Genomic DNA, 24,259 nt, shown 5'->3' on the forward strand with positions numbered 1-24,259 from the left:
GTTGCCTGACTGGGTTTAAACCACGACACAAGTATAGAAGAAGATCCAGGTATCCACGGCAAAACGGTTGCTAACGGCGGCCCGGCCGCAGACACGGTCCGTCCTCAGAGAACCTGTCCCACTGCTACTGCCTCGGGTGAGCACCAGGGGAGGACCAGATTGGATACTCCTTCCGCTAAAGGCGGCGCTGACCATTGTGTCCCCGCAGAGCCCCGCCACAGACCTGCCGGTACCCGCTGCCACTGGACCGGTGCCCTGGGATGATTTTCCTGCCGGTACTATCAGGTGCCCAGGGGCTTGCCACGGGCCCGCCACCCAGACCCGCTCTGCAGCAAAACAGGAACCTATTCTCCCCTTCCCACTCTGCCTTGCCCAGTCGGCTCAGGGGAAAGGTTTCCTCCAGGTTGTATAAGGAGGGAAGAGTTTGCTTTGGCTGTGGGGACCTCAGAACAACTGGGTTCTGAGAGGTCCTGAGAGGAGAGGGAAGGAGGTAGCAAAGAATAGTGCCGGACTTGTGGTGAGCATCCAGCTTCTGCAGCAAAACAGTGCCTGGGATGCTGTGGGAAGCAGCTGTAAGAGCTGAAGGAGGGACGGGACGGGCTGCCTCGTATGTGAGCAATGCTCTTGGCTGGAGCAGGGCAGCCAAAGCACCGCTGCACAGGGGGCACCCCGTGTCCAGCCTCGGGATTCTCCTCACCAAACACTCCCCAGTTTGCAACCATGGCCAGGTGGGTACGTGGAGCCAGGACGCAACCGCTGCCCAGCGGCTGCTGCGTGGCCTTCCATGCTGCTTGCGAAGGACACCATGGCCTTGGAATTGTGGTTGGAGCTTTAATCAAAAAGTCACATTTTCTTAAGCAGGGCTTAACTGCTGCCTGGCTTTTCAGAGTCAGGAGCACAACGCCTACAGGGTCCGCCTCCGTCTTTTCTGCATCCATATATAGGTCAGGATGTATATTGTCTGTTGTACCAGGGATGAGACCTGACATTCCTCTTCTCCTGTCAAAGGATGGAGTGCTGCAACAGACGGAAAAAGAGCAGAGCTGAAACCCACTGATCTGCAGAGACCCACAGGCATCTCTTCCAGACCATGCCAGCCCCAACCATCCCTTTCCCTGGTCAGGAGGCGCAGGCAGACAAATGGATCACCTGGAAGCTGCTGCTCAGGATTACAGCAAATGCCCCCAAGATGTTCCCTGGAGCAGGACAGCAGGACAGCACGCTGCCCAGGCTCTGTCCCCTGTCCCCGCCAGCCCCATCACACACAGCACTGCCCCTACTCACCCTTGAAGATCTCCTGCAGCGTGTCCTTGCTGCTGTCATTCAGGTACCGCGCAGCCAGTCCTGTGCAGAGAGCTCGGTCAGACCTGCTGCCGGCCAGCACACTCCTGGTATCGTGGCCCCGGCTCTGACGGTTGGGCTGAACCCCTTCCCTCCCCTCAGTGGGGTGACCCCAGGGAAGGACAGGACCCGAGGGGAGGTGCCACTGAGCAAGGTGCCACTGAGCCCTGCTGCCAGGCCAGGGGTAGGAGGGGGAAGCACAGAGCCCCTGGCTGCACAGGCCCTGTACAGGGCAGCTGGGGCTCTGGCAGCCACAGGGCTGCTCCTCGCTGCCAGTGCAGCAGATGGGACTGGGGCCAGGCTGCCATAAGGGGGACTCCAGGGACTGCGGCTCACCGATGAACCTCACGGCTGCCATTCGCACGGTGACCTGAGCGTGCTGCAGATAAGGCATGCTTTGACGCACATATTCTTCAGCCCTGCTCCGGTCGTGCTCCAGCTGGAGAGAGCAAAAGGGCGCAGGGATGATACACACCCTCCCCAGTTACCTGGGACAGTCCCCCTTCCCAGCACCCCACACACCCCCCTTCATCCTCAGGACATTTGCATCTCCCAGCCAGGAGCCCTGTGGGGCTGAGGTTCAAGAGACAGCTACATGCAAAGCAGGGTCTGGAGGTCCCGAGAGCCCTTTGTGCCGCTGCAAGGGCCCAGATGGGTCTCCTGCAACATCCTGAGGGTGGAGAGGTGAGCCCTTGGGAGCTCTGCCTGAGCCCTTGGGAGCTCTGCCTGAGGGCAGGGAAGGAGGATGCAGCACCAGGCTACAGGCTCTGGGCTGAAGCACTGCAGGCGAGGCACCACTGCACAGGGGCACCCCATGTACAGCCTGGGACTTATCCTCACCAAGCGCTCCACAGTTCTCCATCTCTCCAGTGCCTGCACGTGGTGACTGAGCCATTTCCATTTGAGCACCTTTGCAGCTACACAGAAGGCTTCGTGAGAGGCCTGCAGAGGAGGACAAGGATTGGGGAGATTGTGGACAGGGCTTGCGGCCCAAAGCCCTGGCCCCCAGCACCTGCAGGGACAGCTGGGTAGTCCCTGGGGACTCTGCTCTTCAGGCCTTGGTGGCCATGGGCTGCTGCTGAGCCCTGCTGGACCACATAGGGCAGGCGTGGCAAATGTCCCTGCCAGCTTCTCCTGCCCTCCCTGCTGCCCAGGCCACCCCCGCGGGCTCAGCATGCCCTTCCCCACACCACTGCTCAGGTTTGCAATCTGTACCTTGGCCACACTCTCAGTCTCATCACTCATGTGCAACACGAGTGGGACCAGGCTCCCCTGCACGTTCTTCCGCATCTGCCGCTGGTGCTTCCAATCCGCCATCTGTATTACTTCTTTGAATAGGCAGATGGAGAGCTCTCGCACCTGGCTGGACACCTGGTGAGGAGGAGGAGGACAGAAGGGCGTCAGTAGCAGCAGCTCCCTGAGCAAGGGCGTCAGCGTGGCTGAGGGGAGGGGTTTCAGGTCTCCCAGAGCCATCAGCAAGTCAGGGAGAAGCTGAGCTGGGCTGCAGAGCCCAGAAGGCATCCCCGTGAGAGCGCAGGGGCATGAGGAGGGGCACAGCCCCATGCAAGTGCTGCCGCCAGGCTCTGCTAACAGGCACTTGTCCTTGCAAAGGGCCCATCAGTGAGGATCAGGCTTCCATAGCAGCCTTACATCATCAAACAGTTGCGGGAGATTCTCGGCCAGCTGCAGAGCAGTGGAGATGTCCTTCTTCTTCAAATGACCCATCACATTTCTGAAAATGAGCAGCATCTTCTTTCTGTTCTTACTGTGGGCTGTCTGCAGCATGTATATCAAATCTGGCAGCAGGACCAGTATTTTCTTTGCCTGTACAAAGCACAGAATTCCTTGTATGTGAAGTGGCGAAGGACCACCCAGGCCAAAATGCTCTGGCCCTTAAGCACCAGACTCCTGCCTGGCTGACTGGGCAGTGGCACAGGAATCCCTGCAGCAGCCTCCTGGCAGGCCATCCCCATGGTGCACTGAGGGGATCGGGGCCTGTGACTGGACGTTGAGGGCATTTGGTGCCGTGACCCCAGCTCCCGATTCCCAGCCCTGGTCAAGCCGCCGCGTTACCCACTGCCCAGCCCCAGGAGGCCAACACGGCTTCCCTTGCCTATGCCCTGCTCACCGTGTCAGGTGACTGTGACAACGTGATGAGGCCTGTGAGCGTCAGCGAGAACAGCACCACATTTTGACACCACGGGAACTTCTCCCTGTTGTACACCCCAGCGAATTCCTCTGGTGTCACATCGCTGCAGGCCAGGAGCTGAAACAAAGATGGCAGTGAGGGACCGGCCGAGCCTGCAGGGCTCCCGGCACTGTGCAGCTCCTGGGTCCCGCTGGCAGCTCAGGACAAGGGCACCGGGGACAGAGAGCCCGTGCTGGGGGACACCAGCCGCACACCACACGCTTGTCTGTGCCGGCTCTGCTGGTGTAAGCAGAGCACTGACAGGGACTTTGTGCACCCGCACCCAAGCAGCGTGGCATGGCCCTGTGTGGCTGGCACAGGGGAACCTGGCGCTGGGCTGGCCCTAACGGGCTGCATCCCTGTTTCCCAGAGGAGGTGACTGTTTGGGGGCAGATGGCAGGGAAGAGGGCTGTGCCTGTGTTTCTGGAGAGGCAGGCACAGCCCTGAGTATGAGCAAGGACTGGTCTGGTTACTCACAGCCAAGAGCTGGATACAGAACTTCACTCTGCAGAATCTGCTTCCGATACGTAACTGCAGGTGCTGGAGGTTCCTTCTCAGCTCCCTCAAGACCTTCACCAAGATGAGGGGCTGGGACAGCAGCGCTTCCCACATGGCCTGAGCAACTTTGCTGAAAGAGAACACTGTCAGCAGGGCTGCCTTGGCCACCACACGGTGCCTGGGCCAGCCCTGCAGCAGCCAGGCTGTGCTGCAGCCCTGGCCCTTCCTGACCCCTCACTGGGAGTGCCCAGGTCCCAGATGGGGCAGGCAGGAGGGGGCTGAAACTGTTCCCTGTGGGGCAGGGAGGAAACTCGTGGCAGGCCTCGGGTCTGGCTTGGACAGCTTTGGCTACTGCAGGCCTGGCCAACCCAGCAGGGCAGGAGAGAGTGATGGGGTACAGGGCCCAGCTCCTCAGGGGTGTCCTGCAGTTTTCTGTGGGCCTCCACGTCCCTCTCCCCACATGGAACAAACCCACGAGGGCTGTGGGGGTCAGTACCTGTTACATGCTGGAGAGATATCTATAAGGCTCAAGATCATCTCCCTGGGGTTCTGCTCTGCCATGCTTAGAAACAGCGACTTCAGGCTGCACCGGGCTGATGCTGCGCTGATGTGCTGCAAGTTGTTATAGATGCAGCGCGTGATGATCCGCACCTGGAGAGCACACGGGTGAGGGTGGTGCTGCCACCAGACTGCAGCCATTTCCTCAGCTGCTGCTGAAACAGCTGCCCTTCCCATCCTACTCTACTGGCATGAAATGGCTTCAAGGTGCCTGAAGCACCTGGGTGAGGGGAGATGGGATGTAGGGAGGAACAGTGCCTGGAAGGACTGGAGGACAGGGCAGCCACAGGCTGCTTACCTCTGTCAGCCAGGAGGCAGGTTCTGCCACGGCCATGTTCACAACGCTGATCAACTCTTCCTTGTCACATACGCATGAGTCTCTCATGGCCTCTATGGCCCTGAGGACGATGACTGCCTTATCAGGAGGGTGGAGGTATTCCCCAAATGCCTGCAGGAAGGAGGAAGGCGGGGAAGACGTGTTACACTGAGTGCCCTGATAGTGCTGCTCAGCTGGGCAGTGAGAGCAGCTCTGGCGAGAGGACCCACGGGAAAGCTGGCAGCAGGGGCTGGAGTCGTTGCGGAGTAGAGGATAAGAAGAGAGGTCCCTAGGTGAGAGAGGAGGGACCCTGGAGTGCAGCCCTCTGAAGTCCCTGCTCCAGAACAGCAGCAACCCTCTGACCAGGGACAGTGAGGTCATGCCAAGCCCGCTGGTTCTGGATCCCTTTGCTTACACCAGTCTCGTTCTGATGCCCCAGACAAGAGGCCCAGCAAGGAAGAAGCTCATTACCTTTGCCATGCTAATCGTGCTGCACAGAGAAAGACAGGAGGGTTTCCCTGCTTCCCTCTTCCCTCCATCCTGGGGATGCTCTGGATGATCATGACAATTGTCTGGTTGAGGTGACGTCATGCCTAAACATGAGGGGATCACGGAAAAGTCATTAGGACACAGCACTGATTACCATCAGTGACAGCTTTGGCTATGGGGACCATGGAACTGCTGGGTTCTGAGAGGCCCTGAGAAGAGTGGGAAGGAGAGCAGCAAAGAGCAGTGCCGGACTTGTGGTGAGCACTCGGCTTCTGCAGCAAAACAATAGCTGGGATGCTGCGGGAAGCAGCTGTGACGGGCAAAGGAGGTGAGGGAAGAGGGCAGGCTGCCCTGGACAGCCTCCAGCAAGCACAAAAAGAATCCACTACAATACTTGGGGAAACAAGCAGGACTATGAGGAGACGTCTGTGTGTGGAGGGATGAAGCCCACAGAGCTTCTCTTACATTTTTGGTGCTGGATGAATATGGAGAGGTGATGAAGAGCAACCAAAGCCTCCTGCTGGATCGCCCAGATCTTGCTAGTCCAGCAAACAATGAGACGTCCCAGCAGCTGTCCCAGCAAGCGGTCCTTGCTGATGTCATAGTGGGAAGAGCTGTGGTCGTGTCCAAGCAAGCTCCAGACCTGGGCAAGGGAGGCAGGACAGGTAGAAGGGCTGAGGGGCAGCAGCGCAACAAAAGCTCCGAACCTGAGACTGCCCCAGGGAAGGATCCTGGAGGGTCGGAGTTGTGCAGGGCCCTCCCAGAGCAGCGAGCTGGGCAGCCGGGCAGGGAGAGCTGCCAGGCCTGGCCTCCCGCCATGCTCCTTGGGCAGTGCTGACCTGCACAGGACTGGGGGCCAAGATGGCTGCTGGCAGAAAGGGCACTGGGGAGGAAAAAACATGGGAAAAAGAGAAGCCGAGACCCTTGCCCAGGGCAGAGCCGTGCTGAATGCCTCAGGCATCTTGAGCCGCAGGCTGCTGCCCACGGTGGGCAGGGAGTGGGAGACAGCCTGGCTGGAGGGTGCCTGCCTCCCTACCTGCACTGAGGAAGAGCTGGCCATCAAATCGGCCAGCTTTGCGATCCTTGCCACGGCCCGTTCACATACAGCTGGGTGCTTGATGTTGATGAAGGGCAGCAGCATCTGGAAGGAGAGAAAGTGCTGCTGTGCCCTGGGAGCTGGTGCCCGTGCCAGCAGCAGCAGCAGCAGCACTGCTCAAGTCCTGGCTGGACTCATGCAGTCCTTGTGGCCCTGAAGGGAGGCAGATGCCACCCCAGGGTAGAGTCTGCTTCTTTCTGTGCCCTCCCCGTGAGCACAGGCCTGTGTTCCCTCTCCGTGAAGGCTGGGCTTTTGGGCAGCACCCTCCCGGGGGGCGGTGATCCTGCAATGGGGGAATGGGCGTACGGCTCCCTGAGAAGTCAGGAGTGCCGAACTTCAGAGCTGGGCTCCCTGTGCAGGACAGGCAGGTCCCAGTGGGTCTCTGCCCCGGTCAGACCTGGGCGGAAAAGCAGGAGGGACTGCGAGGCATGGGAAGAAGGGCAGCACCCGCTGCCACTGCTGCGGTGCCTGAGGAGAGGGGTCAGTGCCTCCCGCTGCTTTGGTGCGAGGAAAGTTCTGGGGATGGAGCTGGCCCACAAGTGCCACGGGCCAGGCTTTGCCATGGCACGGGAGGAGGCTGCAGATGGGAAGTGGGGTTGACTGCAGCCAGGGGACACAGGCTCCTGGAAGAGCACGGTGGGCCACGTCTGGGTTCCCTGAGAGCTGAGCACCCTCCCTGCAGCGTGCTGTGGGCATGGCGCTGCGAGGACACAGTGTGCTCAGAGCGGATGCTCCCTTCCCTCCAGGGAGAGGAACAGCACCTCCCAGCCCTGCTCTCTGCAAATGCCACACCTGCAAGATTCTCCACAGGTCCCTGGAGCCCGGGGAGCTGAGCACCAAGCTCTCCAGCAGGACGTCCACGGCATCCAGGGTCTGCAAGGAGGAAAACGGTCACGTCAGTCTTTCTGCAGTCCCTCTCTCCCCGGGGATGGATCTAACCCCCCACGCCATGGGGAAGGCACCCCTGCCACCTCTAGGTGGCCAAGGGACACCTTGAAGCAGACAAGTTGCAGTGGGCAGAGGAGCCAGTCCAGAGGCACTGGACATGGCAAGGCCCACAAGAAGGAGACACAAACAGGCAGCATGAGAAGGGGGGGCACGTGGCCAGCGGGACTGGAGCAGTGGGGCTGCAGTGCTGTGCAGGAGACCCGGGGGAGCAGCTCTGCCCAGCCAGCAGCCCCCAGCAGCCTGGCAGCAGAGCCAGTGGCCCCATCAGGAGACACGGGCACTGCTAGCCTGGAAACGGCTGCGGTTACCTTCTCTGAGCTCTGCAGGGAAGTCTGGATAAACCGCATGTGTGCAGCGCGTTCCTCTTCCATCCTTGCCGGACAAAAGGGTAGGGGTGAGGAACGAGTAGGGTTGAAAGAAGTGTCTCGGCACTGCGGGGCTGCTGGGGCAGTGGGGAACAACGTGGGCTGCGCTCAGGGGTCTGCGTCAGTCTCTCGCTCCCGCTCTGTCCCGTCACCGTCCTGCCGGACACTGGCACGAAGGATGTGGCCTGCTGACTTTTATACAGTGCCCTGGGGTGTGACCAAGGGCACATCACAAAGGCACGTCACAAAGGGCACCGTGGTGGGTCACGGAGGGCACATCACTAAGGGCACTACAGTGGGTAACGGAGGGCGCATCACTAAGGGCCTGTCACAAAGGGCACCACGGCAACCTGCAATTCAGAACATGAGAGGCAGGGCGATGCTGGGAGGGGAAAGAGGCCTGTTTCCCCCAGTCAATTGCGTCCCCTTGGGGTGCCCTGAGCTCCACGTTTTGCTCATGTTAGATGGAGTCTTCTTATGGCAAGATACCCAGCACGTGTCCTAATGTTCAGAGACAGACTAGTCAAGAGGACTCAAAAACCCATGAGTAGAACCGTACGCGCACTGGAGACGCGCACTGGAGACTGCTCAGACGGCATTAGATGACCGATGTTTTCTTGTCCAAGTCCTGCGTTTAGGGGGTCAGGGATGGCGGGACGCAGAGAGGAACAGCACCTGGGCAGGCTCAAGGGCAGGGCAGCCACAGGCCGCTGTGGCAGAGGGGGACCGGCAGGACGTGGCAGAGAGGGACCGGCGGCTCCTGGCCAAACGGCTGCGCTCCAACTGGGAGCAGAGGCACGCATGGGAGTTCCAGCGGCTGCGGGAGCTCACCCAGCGGCAGGAGCAGATCTGCCAGCTGCTGCGCTCCAAGGAGGCAGCGCGGTGCAAGCTGCAGGGGAAATGCAGCACCAGCACGCCGCCGCCCGTCAGGCACAGAGCCTGCAGCATCAGCTGGCGAAGGAGCTGGCCAGAGGAGCCTGGAGCAGCAGCGAGGCCCGCGGTGAGCTCCGGAACGAACTCAGCAAGCTGCGCTGGGAGAACAGGAAGGAGCAGCCGCCCACAGCCACCACTCCCAACGAGCTGCTGCTGCTGCTGCAGAGGAGCTTCTTCCTAACGTCCAACTCGGAGCCGTTCGAAGGCGAGCAGCCAGATGGCTGCGGCGAGGCCAAGGCCAGGGCCTGGCACCATCTGCAGCCCCTCCTGAGCTGCGGGTCCATAGGGCCCTGCCCATTGTGGAGCCTCGTGGCACACAGCTCCCGCAGCGGGCAGCCCACGGGCACTTCCAAACTGGACTGTGCCACGCTGTGGGAATCCCGCCACAAGCAAGGGCCGGGCCGGGCCTGGCTGCTTCACAGGTGCACAGTGCTCTGGGCTCCAGCGGGGAAGGTGAGGTCCAGGGCATAGGAGCCACCCCATCTCCAGCCTGGGGCCTTCCTCACCAAGCACTCCACAGTTCTCCATCTCTCCAGTGCCTGCACGTGGTGACTGTAACCTTGACTTCCAGGCAAGAAAAAAAAGAAAAGGTTGTGAAACTAGAAGGTGAGAAGAACAATATTTGTAAGAGCATGTCAGCAATTGTGTTGTCAGCACAAATCTAGCCCGTGCTGAGCTGCATTCAGAATATTCTGAGATACTCTTGATACAAATTGAAGCTTTTAATTCAAAAACAGCTCTTGCAACTGCACTTCTAAAACTGCTTTTTAGATGGCTCTAAAAAACCCAAGGGAAGTATGAGCTTTACACCCTTTATTCTGTAAGTGACCAAACCTGGTTGTCGTCTTCACGTCACACCTGTAGCAGCAACACTTCTCGCTCTAAGAAACATGTTTTGTAACCTGTATAAATCCTTCGTAAATTGTTTCTCACATTAATTGACCTGGAAAATAATGGCAAAAACTCATAGCAGACCTGTGTCTGCACCACTAAGCGAAACCAGGCCAGGAGGTAACACACTGTTTAACCGATAGCAAGTTCCTTGGTCTGATTTTAGCCTGGGGAGTCACCCAGACAGATGAGGAACATGGGGACAGAGCTGGGGAGTGTCTCTGGGCATCACCCAGGGCTGACTTGTCGCCACTGATACTTCATTTGTCCATGAACTTGGGCATCCTTAGTGTAGCAGGAGCAATGGTGGAGGCACTCCTGGGATGTGGGATGTATTCACTGCTCAGTCCTGTCCCTGGAGCAGTTCCAGCACGGGCAGGGCAAGGAGATGGTGTTCTTGTGGGACCAGACCTATATTCAGAAATGATGCTTGGCTGTCACCCAGCGGCATGTGCTTGCAAAGTTTCTCATCTAGGAGCAGCTTGGACAGATGATCAGGTGGTGGCTCCTTTAGGATGCCCCTGTCTCCATCCAGCTCTGGTTCCTGGAGCTGGCTCAGTCCCTCTGTGCCCAGTCCTCAGTGCTAACCTCTTGGCTCTCGGGGTCCAGGCAATGGTGAGGGAAGATAGGCTAAGCCTACCTTTCTTCCTTGTTTCTGGCCTCATGAATCACCGTGGTCTCCTTCCTCCCTGGAGTGGGGAGGGTTTTATTGGAGGGTTTGTCTCTTTAGGTTATTAGATGTTTTAAGACTTTCTTTTTATTTCTGCTTCCAGCTTTCATGCAGAGGATCTTTAAGACTGGCAGTAGTGAGAGTCTGGTCTGTAAGGCATCTGGTAAGGAAGAGTGGGTACAGTGGCCAGACACTATTTGAGGAAGAGGGAGACTGTAACAGATGACTGAATGAGAAAGTGGGCTCCAGGAGAGGCTTGGGGAGTAGTCACTCTGATCATCTGGAAGCCTAAACCCTTCAATGACTCCAAGTACCCCTTGCTGAGGTGAGTAGAGTGAGAGAGGACGCCTGCAACACCGGAGTGGAGCGGGGAGAGATCAGCATCCAAGAGCCTCAACTCAGAGCGACAAAAGCCATTGAGGAGGGAGCCTCAACTCCTCAACAGGCCTTGCCCAGGAGACGGCAGCTCAGCTCTCGCGAGTAGCTGACTGACCGGGGGCGGAGCCAGCAGGCTCGGCGGCAGCTGTGAGCGCTTAAAACCCTGCAGAGGGAGCGCGGCGAGGCAGTTTGCGCGGGCAGGCGAGTGGGGCGAGCGCCTGATCAAGAGGACTCGGCTGGAGCGCAGGAGGAGGAAGGACTGCTTGCTTGTGCAAAGAGACGTAGACGGACCGATCAACCAGATAGATCATGGTCACCACTCGATCAAAACCTGTAGTGAGGAATAACGTGGGTACCCAGACTGAGCCTTCCTGCAGACATGCGGCCGTGCAGGTCCCTGGCTGCAGTGAATGCCTGAGCCTGGCACTTGTATCGGAGAGAGCCAGGGACACCGCTTGTGTGCAGTGTCAGCAAATAGATGACCTGCTAGAGCAGGTGGTTGAACTGAGGGAGGACGTTGAAAGGTTGAGAGCTATCAGAGAGTGTGAAAGTGAAATTGATTGGTGGAGCCACACCCTAAGGCAAGGGCAGAGGGAAGTGGTTGAACAAGTGATAGATCCCCTTCCCTCCTACCATCAGACAGAAGGAGTAAACTTAAGGAACAAGGAAGTATGGAGGGAGGTCCCTCCTCGGAGAGGTATGCGAAAACCCTCGCAATCCCTTCCTTCCTCCCAGTTGCCCTTGAGCAACAGGTATGAGGTCTTGGAACTACAGGGCCAGGTAAATGGTGATGGAGGGGTAGATCCATCCAGTAAGTCACCTAGGGCTTGTCGCTCACCCCCATGCCTTAGAACTTCCTCAACAAAGAAGAAGAGTAATTGTGGTGGGTGACTCCCTTCTGAGGGGAACAGAAGGGCCCATTTGTCGACCTGATCCATCCCACAGGGAAGTCTGCTGCCTACCTGGGGCTCAGATTGGAGATGTTAAAAGGAAACTCTCTGATCTGGTGCAGCCCTCTGACTACTATCCGCTGCTGGTTTTTCAGGTTGGCAGCGATGAAATTATTACAAGCAAGGCAAGGGCAACGAAGAGAGACTTCAGGGCCCTGCGACGGCTGGTTAGAGGGTGTGGAGCACGAGTGGTGTTTGCCTCCATACCTGTTACTAGCAAAGGTGAAGAGATAAATAGGAAGAGACTGCAGATCAATATATGGCTATGGGACTGGTGCCAAAGGCAGGGGTTTGGGTTTTTCAATCATAGGCTGCTATATGAGACACCTGGTTTGCTGGTGGCAGGTGGGATACATCAGTCCCAGAGGGGGAGAAGGTTTCCGGGGCAGGAGTTAGCAGGGCTCATTGACAGGGCTTTAAACTAGGTAGGAAGGGGGAAGGGGAGATGATAACTGGGCCTGTTGGGGACAGGCCCAAGAGAAACATGCTAGGGCTTGAAGAATGGCAGACTAGGGAGAACTCTCAATCTATTGTTTCATTTGCGGGAAAGGGTAGTTGTTTAAACCCTGTCCTGCAGGGAAAAAGAGTACCTGGGCAAGAGTTAGTAGAGCTCACTCACAGAGCTCTAAGTTAGATTCGAAGTGCGATGGGGTTGTAGCTGGGTTTGAACTAGCGGGGCAATATTCTAGTATGAATGAAGACCAGAAGGCATCCCGCCTTCCAAATGTGCCACTAGCGTGCTCAGCTCGCTCCCTGAAATGCCTGTACGCCAATGCGCGCAGCATGGGGAATAAACAGGAGGAGTTAGAAGTCTGTGTGCGGTCTAAAGGTTATGACCTGGTGGCAATTACTGAGACATGGTGGGGCAGCTCGCATGACTGGAATGTGGTTATGGATGGCTATGTCCTTTTTAGGAAAGATAGATCAGCAAAGCGAGATGGTGGAGTTGCTCTTTATGTGAAAGAGCAACTAGAATGTATTGAGTTCTGTCCAGGGGCAGATGAGGACCAGGTGGAAAGTCTGTGGGTGCGAATTAAGGGACAGGCTGGTACGGGGGCCACAGTTGTGGGGGTCTATTACAGACCTCCTGATCAGGACGAAGGAGTTGACGAGGCTTTCTACAGGCAATTGAAAGCAGCCTCACGACTACATGCCTTGGTCCTTATGGGGGATTTTAACTGCCCCGATATTTGCTGGAAGACTTACGCAGCCAGTCGTTCACAGTCTAGGAGGTTCCTCCAGTGCATTGATGATAACTTCTTAATGCAAATGGTGGACGAACCAACTAGGAGAGGAGCGCTGCTGGATCTGGTACTCACCAGCAAGGAGGGTCTGGTTGAAGTAGTGACGGTCAATGGCAGCCTGGGCTGCAGTGACCATGAGATGGTGGAGTTTAGGATTTTGTGTGGGAGGAATAGAATACCTAGCAAGGCCACATTTCTGGATTTCCAAAGGGCAAACTTTGGCCTCTTCAATCAATTGCTAAGGGAAGTATGATGGCAAAGGGTACTAGGTGGTAAAGGGGCTCAAGATGGTCAGCATTCAAGAACCATTTCTTGTCTGTGCCGGCTCTGCTGGTGTAAGCAGAGCACTGACAGGGACTTTGTGCACCCGCACCCAAGCCGCGTGGCATGGCCCTGTGTGGCTGGCACAGGGGAACCTGGCGCTGGGCTGGCCCTAACGGGCTGCATCCCTGTTTCCCAGAGGAGGTGACTGTTTGGGGGCAGATGGCAGGGTGCTTCTCAGCTCCCTCAAGACCTTCACCAAGATGAGGGGCTGGGACAGCAGCGCTTCCCACATGGCCTGAGCAACTTTGCTGAAAGAGAACACTGTCAGCAGGGCTGCCTTGGCCACCACACGGTGCCTGGGCCAGTCCTGCAGCAGCCAGGCTATGCTGCAGCCCTGGCCCTTCCTGACCCCTCACTGAGAGTGCCCAGGTCCCAGATGGGGCAGGCAGAAGGGGGCTGAAACTGTTCCCTGTGGGGCAGGGAGGAAACTCGTGGCAGGCCTCGGGTCTGGCTTGGACAGCTTTGGCTACTGCAGGCCTGGCCAACCCATCAGGGCAGGAGAGAGTGATGGGGTACAGGGCCCAGCTCCTCAGGGGTGTCCTGCAGTTTTCTGTGGGCCTCCACGTCCCTCTCCCCACATGGAACAAACCCACGAGGGCTGTGGGGGTCAGTACCTGTTACATGCTGGAGAGATATCTATAAGGCTCAAGATCATCTCCCTGGGCTTCTGCTGTGCCATGCTTAGAAACAGCGACTTCAGGCTGCACCGGGCTGATGCTGCACTGATGTGCTGCAAGTTGTTATAGATGCAGCGCGTGATGATCCACACCTGGAGAGCACACGGGTGAGGGTGGTGCTGCCACCAGACTGCAGCCATTTCCTCAGCTGCTGCTGAAACAGCTGCCCTTCCCATCCTACTCTACTGGCATGAAATGGCTTCAAGGTGCCTGAAGCACCTGGGTGAGGGGAGATGGGATGTAGGGAGGAACAGTGCCTGGAAGGACTGGAGGACAGGGCAGCCACAGGCTGCTTACCTCTGTCAGCCAGGAGGCAGGTTCTGTCATGGCCATGTTCACAACGCTGATCAACTCTTCCTTGTCACATACGCATGAGTCTCTCATGGCCTTTATGGCCCTGAGGACGATGACTGGATTATCAGCAGGGTGGAGGTATTCCCCAAATGCCTGCAGGAAGGAGGAAGGCGGGGAAGACGTGTTACACTGAGTGCCCTGATAGTGCTGCTCAGCTGGGCAGTGAGAGCAGCTCTGGCGAGAGGACCCACGGGAAAGCTGGCAGCAGGGGCTTGCAGTCGTTGCGGAGTAGAGGATAAGAAGAGAGGTCCCTAGGTGAGAGAGGAGGGACCCTGGAGTGCAGCCCTCTGAAGTCCCTGCTCCAGAACAGCAGCAACCCTCTGACCAGGGACAGTGAGGTCATGCCAAGCCCAGTGGTTTTGGATCCCTTTGCAGCACCCTCCCGAGGGGCAGTGATCCTGCAATGGGGGAATGGGCGTATGGCTCCCTGAGAAGTCAGGAGTGCCGAACTTCAGAGCTGGGCTCCCTGTGCAGGACAGGCAGGTCCCAGTGGGTCTCTGCCCCAGTCAGACCTGGGCAGAAAAGCAGGAGGGACTGCAAGGCATGGGACGAAGGGCAGCACCCGCTGCCACTCCTGCGGTGCCTGAGGAGAGGAGTCAGCGCCTGCAGAACACAAGCAGGATGGGACCTGGCGGCTGCCAGCACCCAGTGCCAGCAGACCCAGCCCCAGGCAGCAGGGCTGGTAGACACCCTCTGTCCCCAAGCCCAGCTCTGGCCCCCAGCGTTGCCCCACTGCCAGGGCTGCTCAGCCCTGCAGCTCAGTGTCTGCCTGCGCACGCTGGTCCCTGCCCTCCCCCTGCACGGGCCCTGTGCGTCCCCACAGTGTGCCGATGCCTGGAAACTTGCCCCCTTCCTCAGGCCAGCCATGTGTCCCCTCACCTTGATGTTCTCTACTACCTGACACTGCTCACAGAACTCCTTTAGTTCCTCTAAGAAGCCCTGGTCCCTGGGAGCTGTTCAGAGGCTGGAGACGGCCTGCAGGAAAAATGAAGCGCAGCTTTCAATGAGAAGGACGGAATATTCCGCAGTTGGCTAAAACTGTGCATGCTTTGCTCAGCTAATTTTGCATCTGTGCCTTGGTTATTCCACCTGTGCTTTCCTTTCCATAATGCATTGACACGAGCACATAGTAAAGGTGACATCTTTCTTTAGACCCTCTTGAGACGTTACACTTATGACCTTACTTTTGCAAGGTACACAACGAGTAGGTTCAAGTACACAGAGAAAAGATCCTTGACCTTGTATCTATGTACTTGTCGTGGAAATAAAAGTAAGGCAGTAAAATACCTGTGCTGAAAATGTATTTCTGATGCTCAAAATCTTCACGCACATTCGAACACGCCTCCCATCTCCCTGCCACCCACCCAAAGAAAACCTGCAGTGTTCATGCTTGGAAAATGTTCTTAGCTTTGATAATGCTTGTCTTTATTCTCTTAGGTCATTTTTATTAAAACTAAAACAATATAACAGATAGACGCTACCGGTGTTTCAAGTACGTCTTCAAATACATGTCAGTACCTTAAAATATTTGCTTTAAATTAAATCCAGGATTCATACCTACTTTGTGCCCCTGTTGAATACAGTAATCGGTCACAAGGTTTGTGTTAGTGTGTAGTGGTTAAAGATCAGTTTTAAAGCTGTAGTAAATACAATAATTATTTGTATGTACAGGTTAACATTTTGTTCATGTAACACTTTTTTTCTAACAGCCGCCATACTCTTCAGGTGTGTAATGTGTGATGGAAGTGAAGTCAAACCTGTCTTTTTTTATTTTATGTCCAAAAAAGCACCCCAGAACAACAGACTTCCCATTTCTGGGACGCAGAATGATTCCTTACTGACTTAACCTCAAGTGAGCTCTTTACTACAGCTCTAATTAAAAATGTAAGCTTACTTTTAAAATGCTTTCTCAATCAACCTTGGTCTATTTAGAAATTCTTTACCTTAGTAGGTTTTGGATCAGCTTCCAGGTTAAAAAAAAAAAAAAAGGAGAAAAAAAGAAAAAGCTCAGTTTCTTAAAATCCAGTGATTTATGTTTTTTTTCTTTAAACATATTGTCTTCTCTTTTAACAGGTCAAAAGACATCACTTACTCAAGAAACTGAACTTCTGGAATCCCTGCTTCAAGAAGTAGAACATCAGGTGCTTATGAAAAGAGCTGAAATATTGTGTTACACAGATCCCTCCCTCCTCAGTCAGCCTTCCTTACTTAATTTGTTTTTAAACTGTCAATTGATGCATATTTTTTGAGGGTATCTTTTCATTTAAGTCATCTTAGGTCACGCAATTTCTTCTTTAAAAAGTTGCTTGAAAAACTAGTACAGGGATTAATAGCAGTATCCTAGAAAACTACACAGTTGCACGTTTGGTCAATGTAACATTGCAAATCCTTTCTGTCGTAGTTTGAACTTGAAGCATTTAGGTGGTGTGGGTCTTTTAGTCTGTTAGATTCTGTTAGTTCTGCCGCTGTCAAGTGCGTATGAATAGTGGTGGCTATAAATTGAGAATAAACAAAAGTGTTTTGTTTCTCTGCTTTTGAGGAAAATTGAACTGGTTCTAGCTGTTTATTTCTGTCCACCTGTCTTTCCAAGAAGATATTTTATGTATTTATTTATTTATATACATAATATATATATTTTTTGTCTGTTTGTTGAGAGCTCTCTGTGAAGTTGCATATATTGCATCCCAAATGAGGATGTTTTAAATCCCGAACAGCAGTGAGTATGCAGCTCTACAGGTCAGCTTCTCCTTTTCAGAATAAAGCCCCATTAAAATATTAATAAATCAGTGTTAGTGAAACGTGACCTCTCCTCCCTGCAAATAGGAGGAAAAGCATGCTAACTGAAAAAAAAATTATTTGAAGAGCTCATAGCAACAATGTGACTTTAAAAAATGTACATATTAGTCTTAATGTATTAATATCACAGGCGCTTTTATTGCTGTGTTGTGATGCATTTGGCAGATTATCCTAATGTCTGATTAAGTGTCATTTCCAGATCAATCTGGTTTTTATTGCCCAAACACCATAATAGATGTGACTTGGTATTAATCAGACATCTATATAAATTAGTTCAACCTAAGTGAAGTACGTGATAGTTGCTGCAACTTTCACTGTAGGGTTTCGAAGCCTTAAACATTCAGAACATCCCGACTGGGTTGCATAGGCCCTAGGAGTGAGCCAGAGTTAGAATATCCATTTCAATTTCCTAACAGAAATTTTAGAACACGTGACCATCGGCTGTTGTAGGCAAATTCTTCATCTTGGGAGTTGCCAGAACCCAAACAAATGAAAAACCCCAAAGAACCCAGAACGTTCCAAGCTGCATTTTACATTGCACTGTGGGTAATCTTTCTGAAGCTGTAACAGACATGCAATTTATTTTTTAAAACCAGAAGTGGTCAAAACCTATGGTTTCTACTAATGTTCTTCCTTCTTGTTTTTTCCCCTAGTTACGATCGTGCAGTAAGAGCGAGTTGATCTCCAAAAGTTCGGAGATCCTGATGATGTTCCAGCAGGTTCATCGGAAGCCTATGGCCTCATTTGTCACCACTCCTGTCCCCCCAGACTTCACAAGGTCAGCACTGCAAATACTTTGCTTAAACTTGAAAGTCATCTCGCAAAGGTTTGTTTTGCTTGTTAAAAAATCCGTAGAGTAAATTAGAGGAGAATATTCATTTTGCTGTACCGCTGTATGGAGGAGGACATGCCTAATCTGGAAGGTAAGCGTATTATGTACCTCAGCCTTTTGTAAAGCCATGATAGGAGAGTGCCACTGTATTTTAAGAGGAGAATTTGAGAGAGTAAATGATAGGCGGCTGGTGGAGAGGTTGCCTGATGCTCACCTTCTCCACAATATGAGCTGTGGCATTGGTAATCCGGGGAGTAAAGTGATTTTGTCCGTTTCTGTGTTAAACCAGGTATCTCTGACTGAATTTGGGTCCAGGCATATACACTGAAAATTCTTAACTGCTTAATTACTCCTGTTAGTAACCTGTGCCGCAAGCAGGCTTTTCTGTTCTGGCAGGGCTTATTTTATGTCTGTAGTCCCTGCTGGGGAGTCACAGCAGTGGCTTGCAGCAACAGTTTCTTTTCTCTTTTACGCTTAGTTTACCGATTTGTCCTTTTCCTATTCTTCTTGGGTCCGTGAGTATATAATTGCAAGGCTCCCATGAGGTGCTTCTGCACAACACCTTAATTCACAAGATATAGCCACTTCATGGCACAATTCTTCATAAAGTGCTGCTGGTGCTGGGTTCTCAGGAATTCTGTTGAGAATTTAGGCTTGCTGGCTGAAAAATGTCTCGGAGAGCTCAGAAAGGGAATCGCCTGAAACAGGGAAGCGCCTGTGTCAGGTCTTTTGTCATAACAGCTCGGTATTATTTGGACAGAAATGTGCGTTCCCTGGTCTGAGTGGCTTTGCTGTCTCCCCCCTTTGTGTAAATCCTCTTTTTTTGTACTGTATTTAACTGCATGTTGTTTGAACATAATTCTTTGCACTGGAAGCCTGACCGAGTGTTGCACTTGCTGGCTGGAGGTGGTTTGAGGATTTTGCTGTACACTTTCCCAGGCAGCATAGCAACTCCGTGGCACTGCTCTCCATCACTCAGTCCAGACTTTGGCAGAGCTCTCACAAAGCCATTCTTCCTTGTCTGTCCCTCTGTGGAAGGAATTCCGTACGCAGAAAGCAGAATGTGCTGGGCTCTTCGAAGCTCTTCAGAGCTCTTTGAAGAGCTTCAGGCAAGACAGCTTCTCTGCAGTAGTGACTGTGGTGGTGGCATTATAAGGAAGATGCTTTTTTGAAGGTTCCTTTTTTATTCACTTGTTTATTTGTAAGTGTGAGGGCATGCTGGCTGTTCTTGTGGGAGGGAAAGGTTGTGTTCCTTTTTCCACTGCTCTACACAGGTCTTGCACTGAGTGACGTGTGCTGCGGAGAGCTGACAGTGGAAGGTCTGCAGCGTACTAGCAGTTGTGGTCTTGCTGCCCATCCTTCCTCCCCCTGCATCATCCCTTTTTCCCTATTTTCTTTGAACTAAAGAGGGTCTGCTCTTGCAGCAGGTAATGCCGTTTTCCATTTTAGATGTTTTTTCTCAAATGCATTACAGTGGTCTGTGACACGTAATTTCTGATGAGTGCCATTTGACCATGTAATTCTTTGCTATTGCTATAGCAGGTGCCAAACACATGTGCAGTAATCGGATGGCACTTAAGAGATTAGTTAAGACTGCCAGGACTCACAGTCCTGCAAACCACAGCTGTGGTGCTGTTTTTCCATGGAAGCCTTGCTGTGCCTGCTTCTAAATTTATTTGCAATATGTATTTTAAGCAAAATCCCCTGTGCAAAAGCCTTGTCAACACTCGTGGGCCTTGCTGCGTCGCCCTGGCTTTTGTGCACGCTGGCAGCGGTGCTCCCAATGACTGTGGCTGGGCAGGTGCCAGGGACTTGGGCACAACCACTGCCCGGCGGCTCCTGACCAGCCTTTCTGTGCTGCGTGTGAAGGACGCCATGGCCTTGGAATGGTGGTTGGAGTTTTGATCAAAAAGATGCATTTCCTTGAGCAGGGCTTCACTGCTGCGTGGCTTTTCAGAGACAGCAGCCCAGCGCCCACAGGGTCCATCCCAGTCTTGGCTGTGTCCATGAAGTTCTCAGGCTGTCCATGGTTTGCAGTGCCAGGACTGAGACCTGGAATTCGTCGACTCTGCTTGAATTGTAGAGGGCTGCAACAGAAGGAAAGAGAGCAGAGCTGAAACCTGCTGATCTGCAGAGACCCTCAGGCATCCCTTCCAGCCCATGCCAGCCCCAACCATCCCTTTCCCTGGTCAGGAGGCGCAGGCGGACAAATGGATCACCTGGAAGCTGCTGCTCAGGATTGCAACACATGCCCCCAAGATGTTCCCTGGAGCAGGATAGGGCATGGCAGCACGCTGCCCAGGATCTGTGCCCTGCCCCCAGCCCCATCACACACGGCACTGCCCCTACTCACCGCTGTAAATACCCTGCAGCGTGTCTTTGCTGCTGTTCTCCAGGTGCTTCCCGGCCAGTCCTGTGCAGAGAGCTCGGTCAGACCTGCTGCTGCCCAGCATGCTCCCGGCAGCATGGCCCCAGCTCTGCCAGTTTGGCTGCACCCCTTTGTCCCCTCAGCAGGGTGACCCCAGGGAAAGACAGGACCCGAGGGGAGGTGGCACTGAGCAAGGTGCCACCGAGCCCTGCTGCCAGGGCAGGGGTAGGAGGGGGAAGCACAGAGCCCCTGGCTGCACAGGCCCTGTACAGGGCAGCTGGGGCTCTGGCAGCCACAGGGCTGCTCCTCGCTGCCAGTGCAGCAGATGGGACTGGGGCCAGGCTGCCATAAGGGGGACTCCAGGGACTGCGGCTCACCGATGAACCTCACGGCTGCCATTCGCACGGTGATCTGAGCGTGCTGCAGATAAGGCATGCTTTGACGCACATATTCTTCAGCCCTGCTCCGGTCGTGCTCCAGCTGGAGAGAGCAAAAGGGGTGCAGGGATGATACAGACCCTCCCCAGTCACCCGGGCATATCCCTCCTCCTGGCACCCCACACCCCTGCCTTGCTCCTCAGTCCATTTGCATCTCCCAGGCAGAGTGGGATCAGGAGGTCCTGAGAGCCCTCTGTGCCACTGCCAGATGGCTCCTCTTCAACGTCCTGAGGGTGGGGAGGCAAGAGGGGCACCCGTGTCCAGCCTGGGACTTGTCCTCACCAGGCACTCCACAGTTCTCTCTCTCTCCAGTACCCGCACGCGGTGACCAAGCCGTTTCCATTTAAGCGCCTTCGCAGCTACACAGAGGACTTCGTAAGATACCTGCAGAGAGCGACAAGGACTGGGGAGATTGTGGAGAAGGCTTGGGGCCCAAAGCCCTGGCCCCTGCAGGGGTCAGCTGTGAAGCCTCTGGGGACCCTGGTATTCGTGGACTGCTGCTGAGCCCTGCTGGACACATAGGGCATGGGTGGGAAATGTCCCTGCCACCTTCTCCTGCCCTCCCTGCTGCCCAGGCAACCCCCGCGGGCTCAGCATGCCCTTCCCCACACCACTGCTGAGGCTTGCAATCTGTACCTTGGCCACACTCTCAGTCTCATCACTCATGTGCAACACGAGTGGGACCAGGCTCTGCCGCACCTTCTTCCGCATCTGCCGCTGGTGCTTCCAATCCGCCATCTGTATTACTTCTTTGAATAGGCAGATGGAGAGCTCTCGCACCTGGCTGGACACCTGGTGAGGAGGAGGAGGACAGAAGGGCGTCAGTAGCAGCAGCTCCCTGAGCAAGGGCGTCAGCGTGGCTGAGGGGAGGGGTTTCAGGTCTCCCAGAGCCATCAGCAAGTCAGGGAGAAGCTGAGCTGGGCTGCAGAGCCCAGAAGGCATCCCCGTGAGAGCGCAGGGGCATGAGGAGGGGCACAGCCCCATGCAAGTGCTGCCGCCAGGCTCTGCTAACAGGCACTTGTCCTTGCAAAGGGCCCATCAGTGAGGATCAGGCTTCCATAGCAGCCTCACATCATCAAAGTGTTGCATGAACTCCTCGGCCAGCTGCAGAGCAGTGGAGCTGGCCTTCTTCTTCCGATGACCCATCACATTTCTGAAAATGAGCAGGGCCTTCATCCTGGTGTCTGCATTTGCACTCTGCAGGGCCTCCCTCAATTCTGGCAGCAGGACCAGTATTTTCTTTGCCTGTACAAAGCACAGAATTCCTTGTATGTGAAGTGGCGAAGGACCACCCAGGCCAAAATGCTGTGGCCATTAAGCACCAGACTCCTGCCTGGCTGACTGGGCAGTGGCACAGGAATCCCTGCAGCAGCCTCCTGGCAGGCCATCCCCATGGTGCACTGAGGGGATCGGGCCCTGTGACGGGATTTTGAGGGCATTTGGAGCCGTGACCCCAGCTCCCGATTCCCAGCCCTGGTCAAGCCGCCGCGTTACCCACTGCCCAGCCCCAGGAGGCCAACACGGCTTCCCTTGCCTATGCCCTGCTCACCGTGTCAGGTGACTGTGACAACGTGATGAGGCCTGTGAGCGTCAGCGAGAACAGCACCACATTTTGACACCACGGGAACTTCTCCCTGTTGTACACCCCAGCGAATTCCTCTGGTGTCACATCGCTGCAGGCCAGGAGCTGAAACAAAGATGGCAGTGAGGGACCGGCCGAGCCTGCAGGGCTCCCGGCACTGTGCAGCTCCTGGGTCCCGCTGGCAGCTCAGGACAAGGGCACCAGGGACAGAGAGCCCGTGCTGGGGGACACCAGCCGCACACCACACTCTTGTCTGTGCCGGCTCTGCTGGTGTAAGCAGAGCACTGACAGGGACTTTGTGCACCCGCACCCAAGCAGCGTGGCATGGCCCTGTGTGGCTGGCACAGGGGAACCTGGCGCTGGGCTGGCCCTAACAGGCTGCATCCCTATTTCCCAGAGGAGGTGACTGTTTGGGGGCAGATGGCAGGGAAGAGGGCTGTGCCTGTGTTTCTGGAGAGGCAGGCACAGCCCTGAGTATGAGCAAGGACTGGTCTGGTTACTCACAGCCAAGAGCTGGATGCAGGCCTCCTCCGTGTGGGATATGAATCTCAAACGTGACTGCAGGTGCTGGAGGTTGCTGCTCAGCTCCCTCAAGACCTTCATCAAGATGAGGGGCTGGGACAGCAGCGCTTCCCACATGGCCTGAGCAACTCTGCTGAAAGAGAACACTGTCAGCAGGGCTGCCTTGGCCACCACACGGTGCCTGGGCCAGTCCTGCAGCAGCCAGGCTGTGCTGCAGCCCTGGCCCTTCCTGACCCCTCACTGGGAGTGCCCAGGTCCCAGATGGGGCAGGCAGAAGGGGGCTGAAACTGTTCCCTGTGGGGCAGGGAGGAAACTCGTGGCAGGCCTCGGGTCTGGCTTGGACAGCTTTGGCTACTGCAGGCCTGGCCAACCCATCAGGGCAGGAGAGAGTGATGGGGTACAGGGCGCAGCTCTTCAGGGGTGTCCTGCAGTTTTCTATGTGCCTCCACGTCCCTCTCCCCACATGGAACAAACCCACGAGGGCTGTGGGGGTCAGTACCTGTTACATGCTGGAGTGATATCTATAAGGCTCACAATCATCTCCCTGGGGTTCTGCTGTGCCATGCTTAGAAACAGCAGCTTCAGGCTGCACCAGGCTGATGCTGCGCTGATGTGCTGCAAATTGTTATAGATGCAGCGCGTGATGATCCGCACCTGGAGAGCACACGGGTGATGGTGGTGCTGCCACCAGACTGCAGCCATTTCCTCAGCTGCTGCTGAAACAGCTGCCCTTCCCATCCTACTCTACTGGCATGAAATGGCTTCAAGGTGCCTGAAGCACCTGGGTGAGGGGAGATGGGATGTAGGGAGGAACAGTGCCTGGAAGGACTGGAGGACAGGGCAGCCACAGGCTGCTTACCTCTGTCAGCCAGGAGGCAGGTTCTGTCATGGCCACGTTCAGGATGCTGATCAGCTCCTCCTTGTCACATACACATGGGTCTCTCATGGCCTGTATGGTCCTGAGGATGATGACTGTCTTATCAGCAGGTTGGAGGTATTCCCCAAATGCCTGCAGGAAGGAGGAAGGCAGGGAAGACGTTTTACACTGAGTGTCCTGATAGTGCTGCTCAGCTGGGCAGTGAGAGCAGCTCTGGCGAGAGGACCCACGGGAAAGCTGGCAGCAGGGGCTGGAGTTGCTGTGGGGTAGAGGATGAGAAGAGTGGGCCCCACGGTAAGGGAGGGTTGGGGGCGTGGGCATGGTGTGCTGGCCCTGCAGAGAACCAGGGCTTCTTGCTGGCCACGAAGGCTGGAGCTGCTGCTGGGACCCTGGAGTGCAGCCCTCTGGAGTCCCTGCTCCAAAGCAGCAGCAACCCTCTGACCAGGGACAGGGAGACCATGCCAAGCCTGCTGGTTCTCTATCCCTTTGCTTACACCAGTCTCCTGCTGTTGCCGCAGACAAGAGGCCCAGCAAGGGAGGAGCTCATTACCTTTGCCATGCTCCTCGTGTTGGATAAAGAAAGACAGGAGGGTTTCCCAGCTTCGTTTTTCCTTCCACCCTGGGG

At 55.2% G+C, this 24,259-nt stretch overlaps 2 protein-coding genes across 6 annotated transcripts; both read right to left on the reverse strand.

The window, feature by feature from the left end:
* Positions 1-1,188: 1,188 nt before the first annotated feature.
* Positions 1,189-22,263, reverse strand: LOC133277927 (maestro heat-like repeat-containing protein family member 7). Of its 4 annotated transcripts, none has more exons than XM_061470247.1 (5): positions 21,725-22,263; positions 21,290-21,445; positions 2,182-2,283; positions 1,678-1,780; positions 1,189-1,344 (listed from the first exon to the last, which is right to left on the reverse strand). In XM_061470247.1, exons 1-5 carry the CDS (start codon positions 21,827-21,829, stop codon positions 1,277-1,279), a joined length of 534 nt encoding a protein of 177 aa, XP_061326231.1. In that variant the 5' UTR covers positions 21,830-22,263; the 3' UTR covers positions 1,189-1,276. The 4 variants fall into 4 exon arrangements, with proteins under 4 accessions (XP_061326231.1, XP_061326230.1, XP_061326229.1 ...); XM_061470246.1 differs by lacking the exons at positions 21,290-21,445; positions 21,725-22,263 and adding exons at positions 2,557-2,712; positions 2,992-3,227; XM_061470245.1 differs by lacking the exons at positions 21,290-21,445; positions 21,725-22,263 and adding an exon at positions 2,557-3,046.
* On the reverse strand, positions 5,050-7,549 carry LOC133277925 (uncharacterized). Of its 2 annotated transcripts, XM_061470243.1 has the most exons (4): positions 7,279-7,549; positions 6,427-6,531; positions 5,856-6,033; positions 5,050-5,494 (listed from the first exon to the last, which is right to left on the reverse strand). In XM_061470243.1, the coding sequence occupies exons 2-4, from the start codon at positions 6,529-6,531 to the stop codon at positions 5,313-5,315; spliced, it is 465 nt and encodes a 154-aa protein (XP_061326227.1). In that variant the 5' UTR covers positions 7,279-7,549; the 3' UTR covers positions 5,050-5,312. The 2 variants fall into 2 exon arrangements, with proteins under 2 accessions (XP_061326227.1, XP_061326225.1); XM_061470241.1 differs by having other exon boundaries at positions 5,856-6,531.
* Positions 22,264-24,259: the final 1,996 nt, after the last annotated feature.

This window comes from Pezoporus flaviventris, unplaced genomic scaffold (assembly GCF_033815535.1).
Source record: "Pezoporus flaviventris isolate CSIRO_AGI_PZ_B2104156 unplaced genomic scaffold, CSIRO_AGI_Pfla_v1 ptg000063l, whole genome shotgun sequence".
Classification (NCBI taxonomy): domain Eukaryota; kingdom Metazoa; phylum Chordata; class Aves; order Psittaciformes; family Psittacidae; genus Pezoporus; species Pezoporus flaviventris.

Coding starts and splice junctions, on each gene's coding strand:
- LOC133277927 (XM_061470245.1), bottom strand. CDS start 2,904: ATGGGGCTGTGCCCCTCCTCATGCCCCTGCGCTCTCACGGGGATGCCT. Junction 1,781..2,181: donor GGAGAACTGTGGAGCGCTTG/GTGAGGATAAGT, acceptor TGCTCTCTCCAG/CTGGAGCACGACCGGAGCAG. Junction 1,345..1,677: donor GGCAGCCGTGAGGTTCATCG/GTGAGCCGCAGT, acceptor CTCTCTGCACAG/GACTGGCTGCGCGGTACCTG.
- LOC133277925 (XM_061470241.1), bottom strand. CDS start 6,531: ATGCTGCTGCCCTTCATCAACATCAAGCACCCAGCTGTATGTGAACGG. Junction 5,495..5,855: donor ATTCATCCAGCACCAAAAAT/GTAAGAGAAGCT, acceptor CCTCATGTTTAG/GCATGACGTCACCTCAACCA.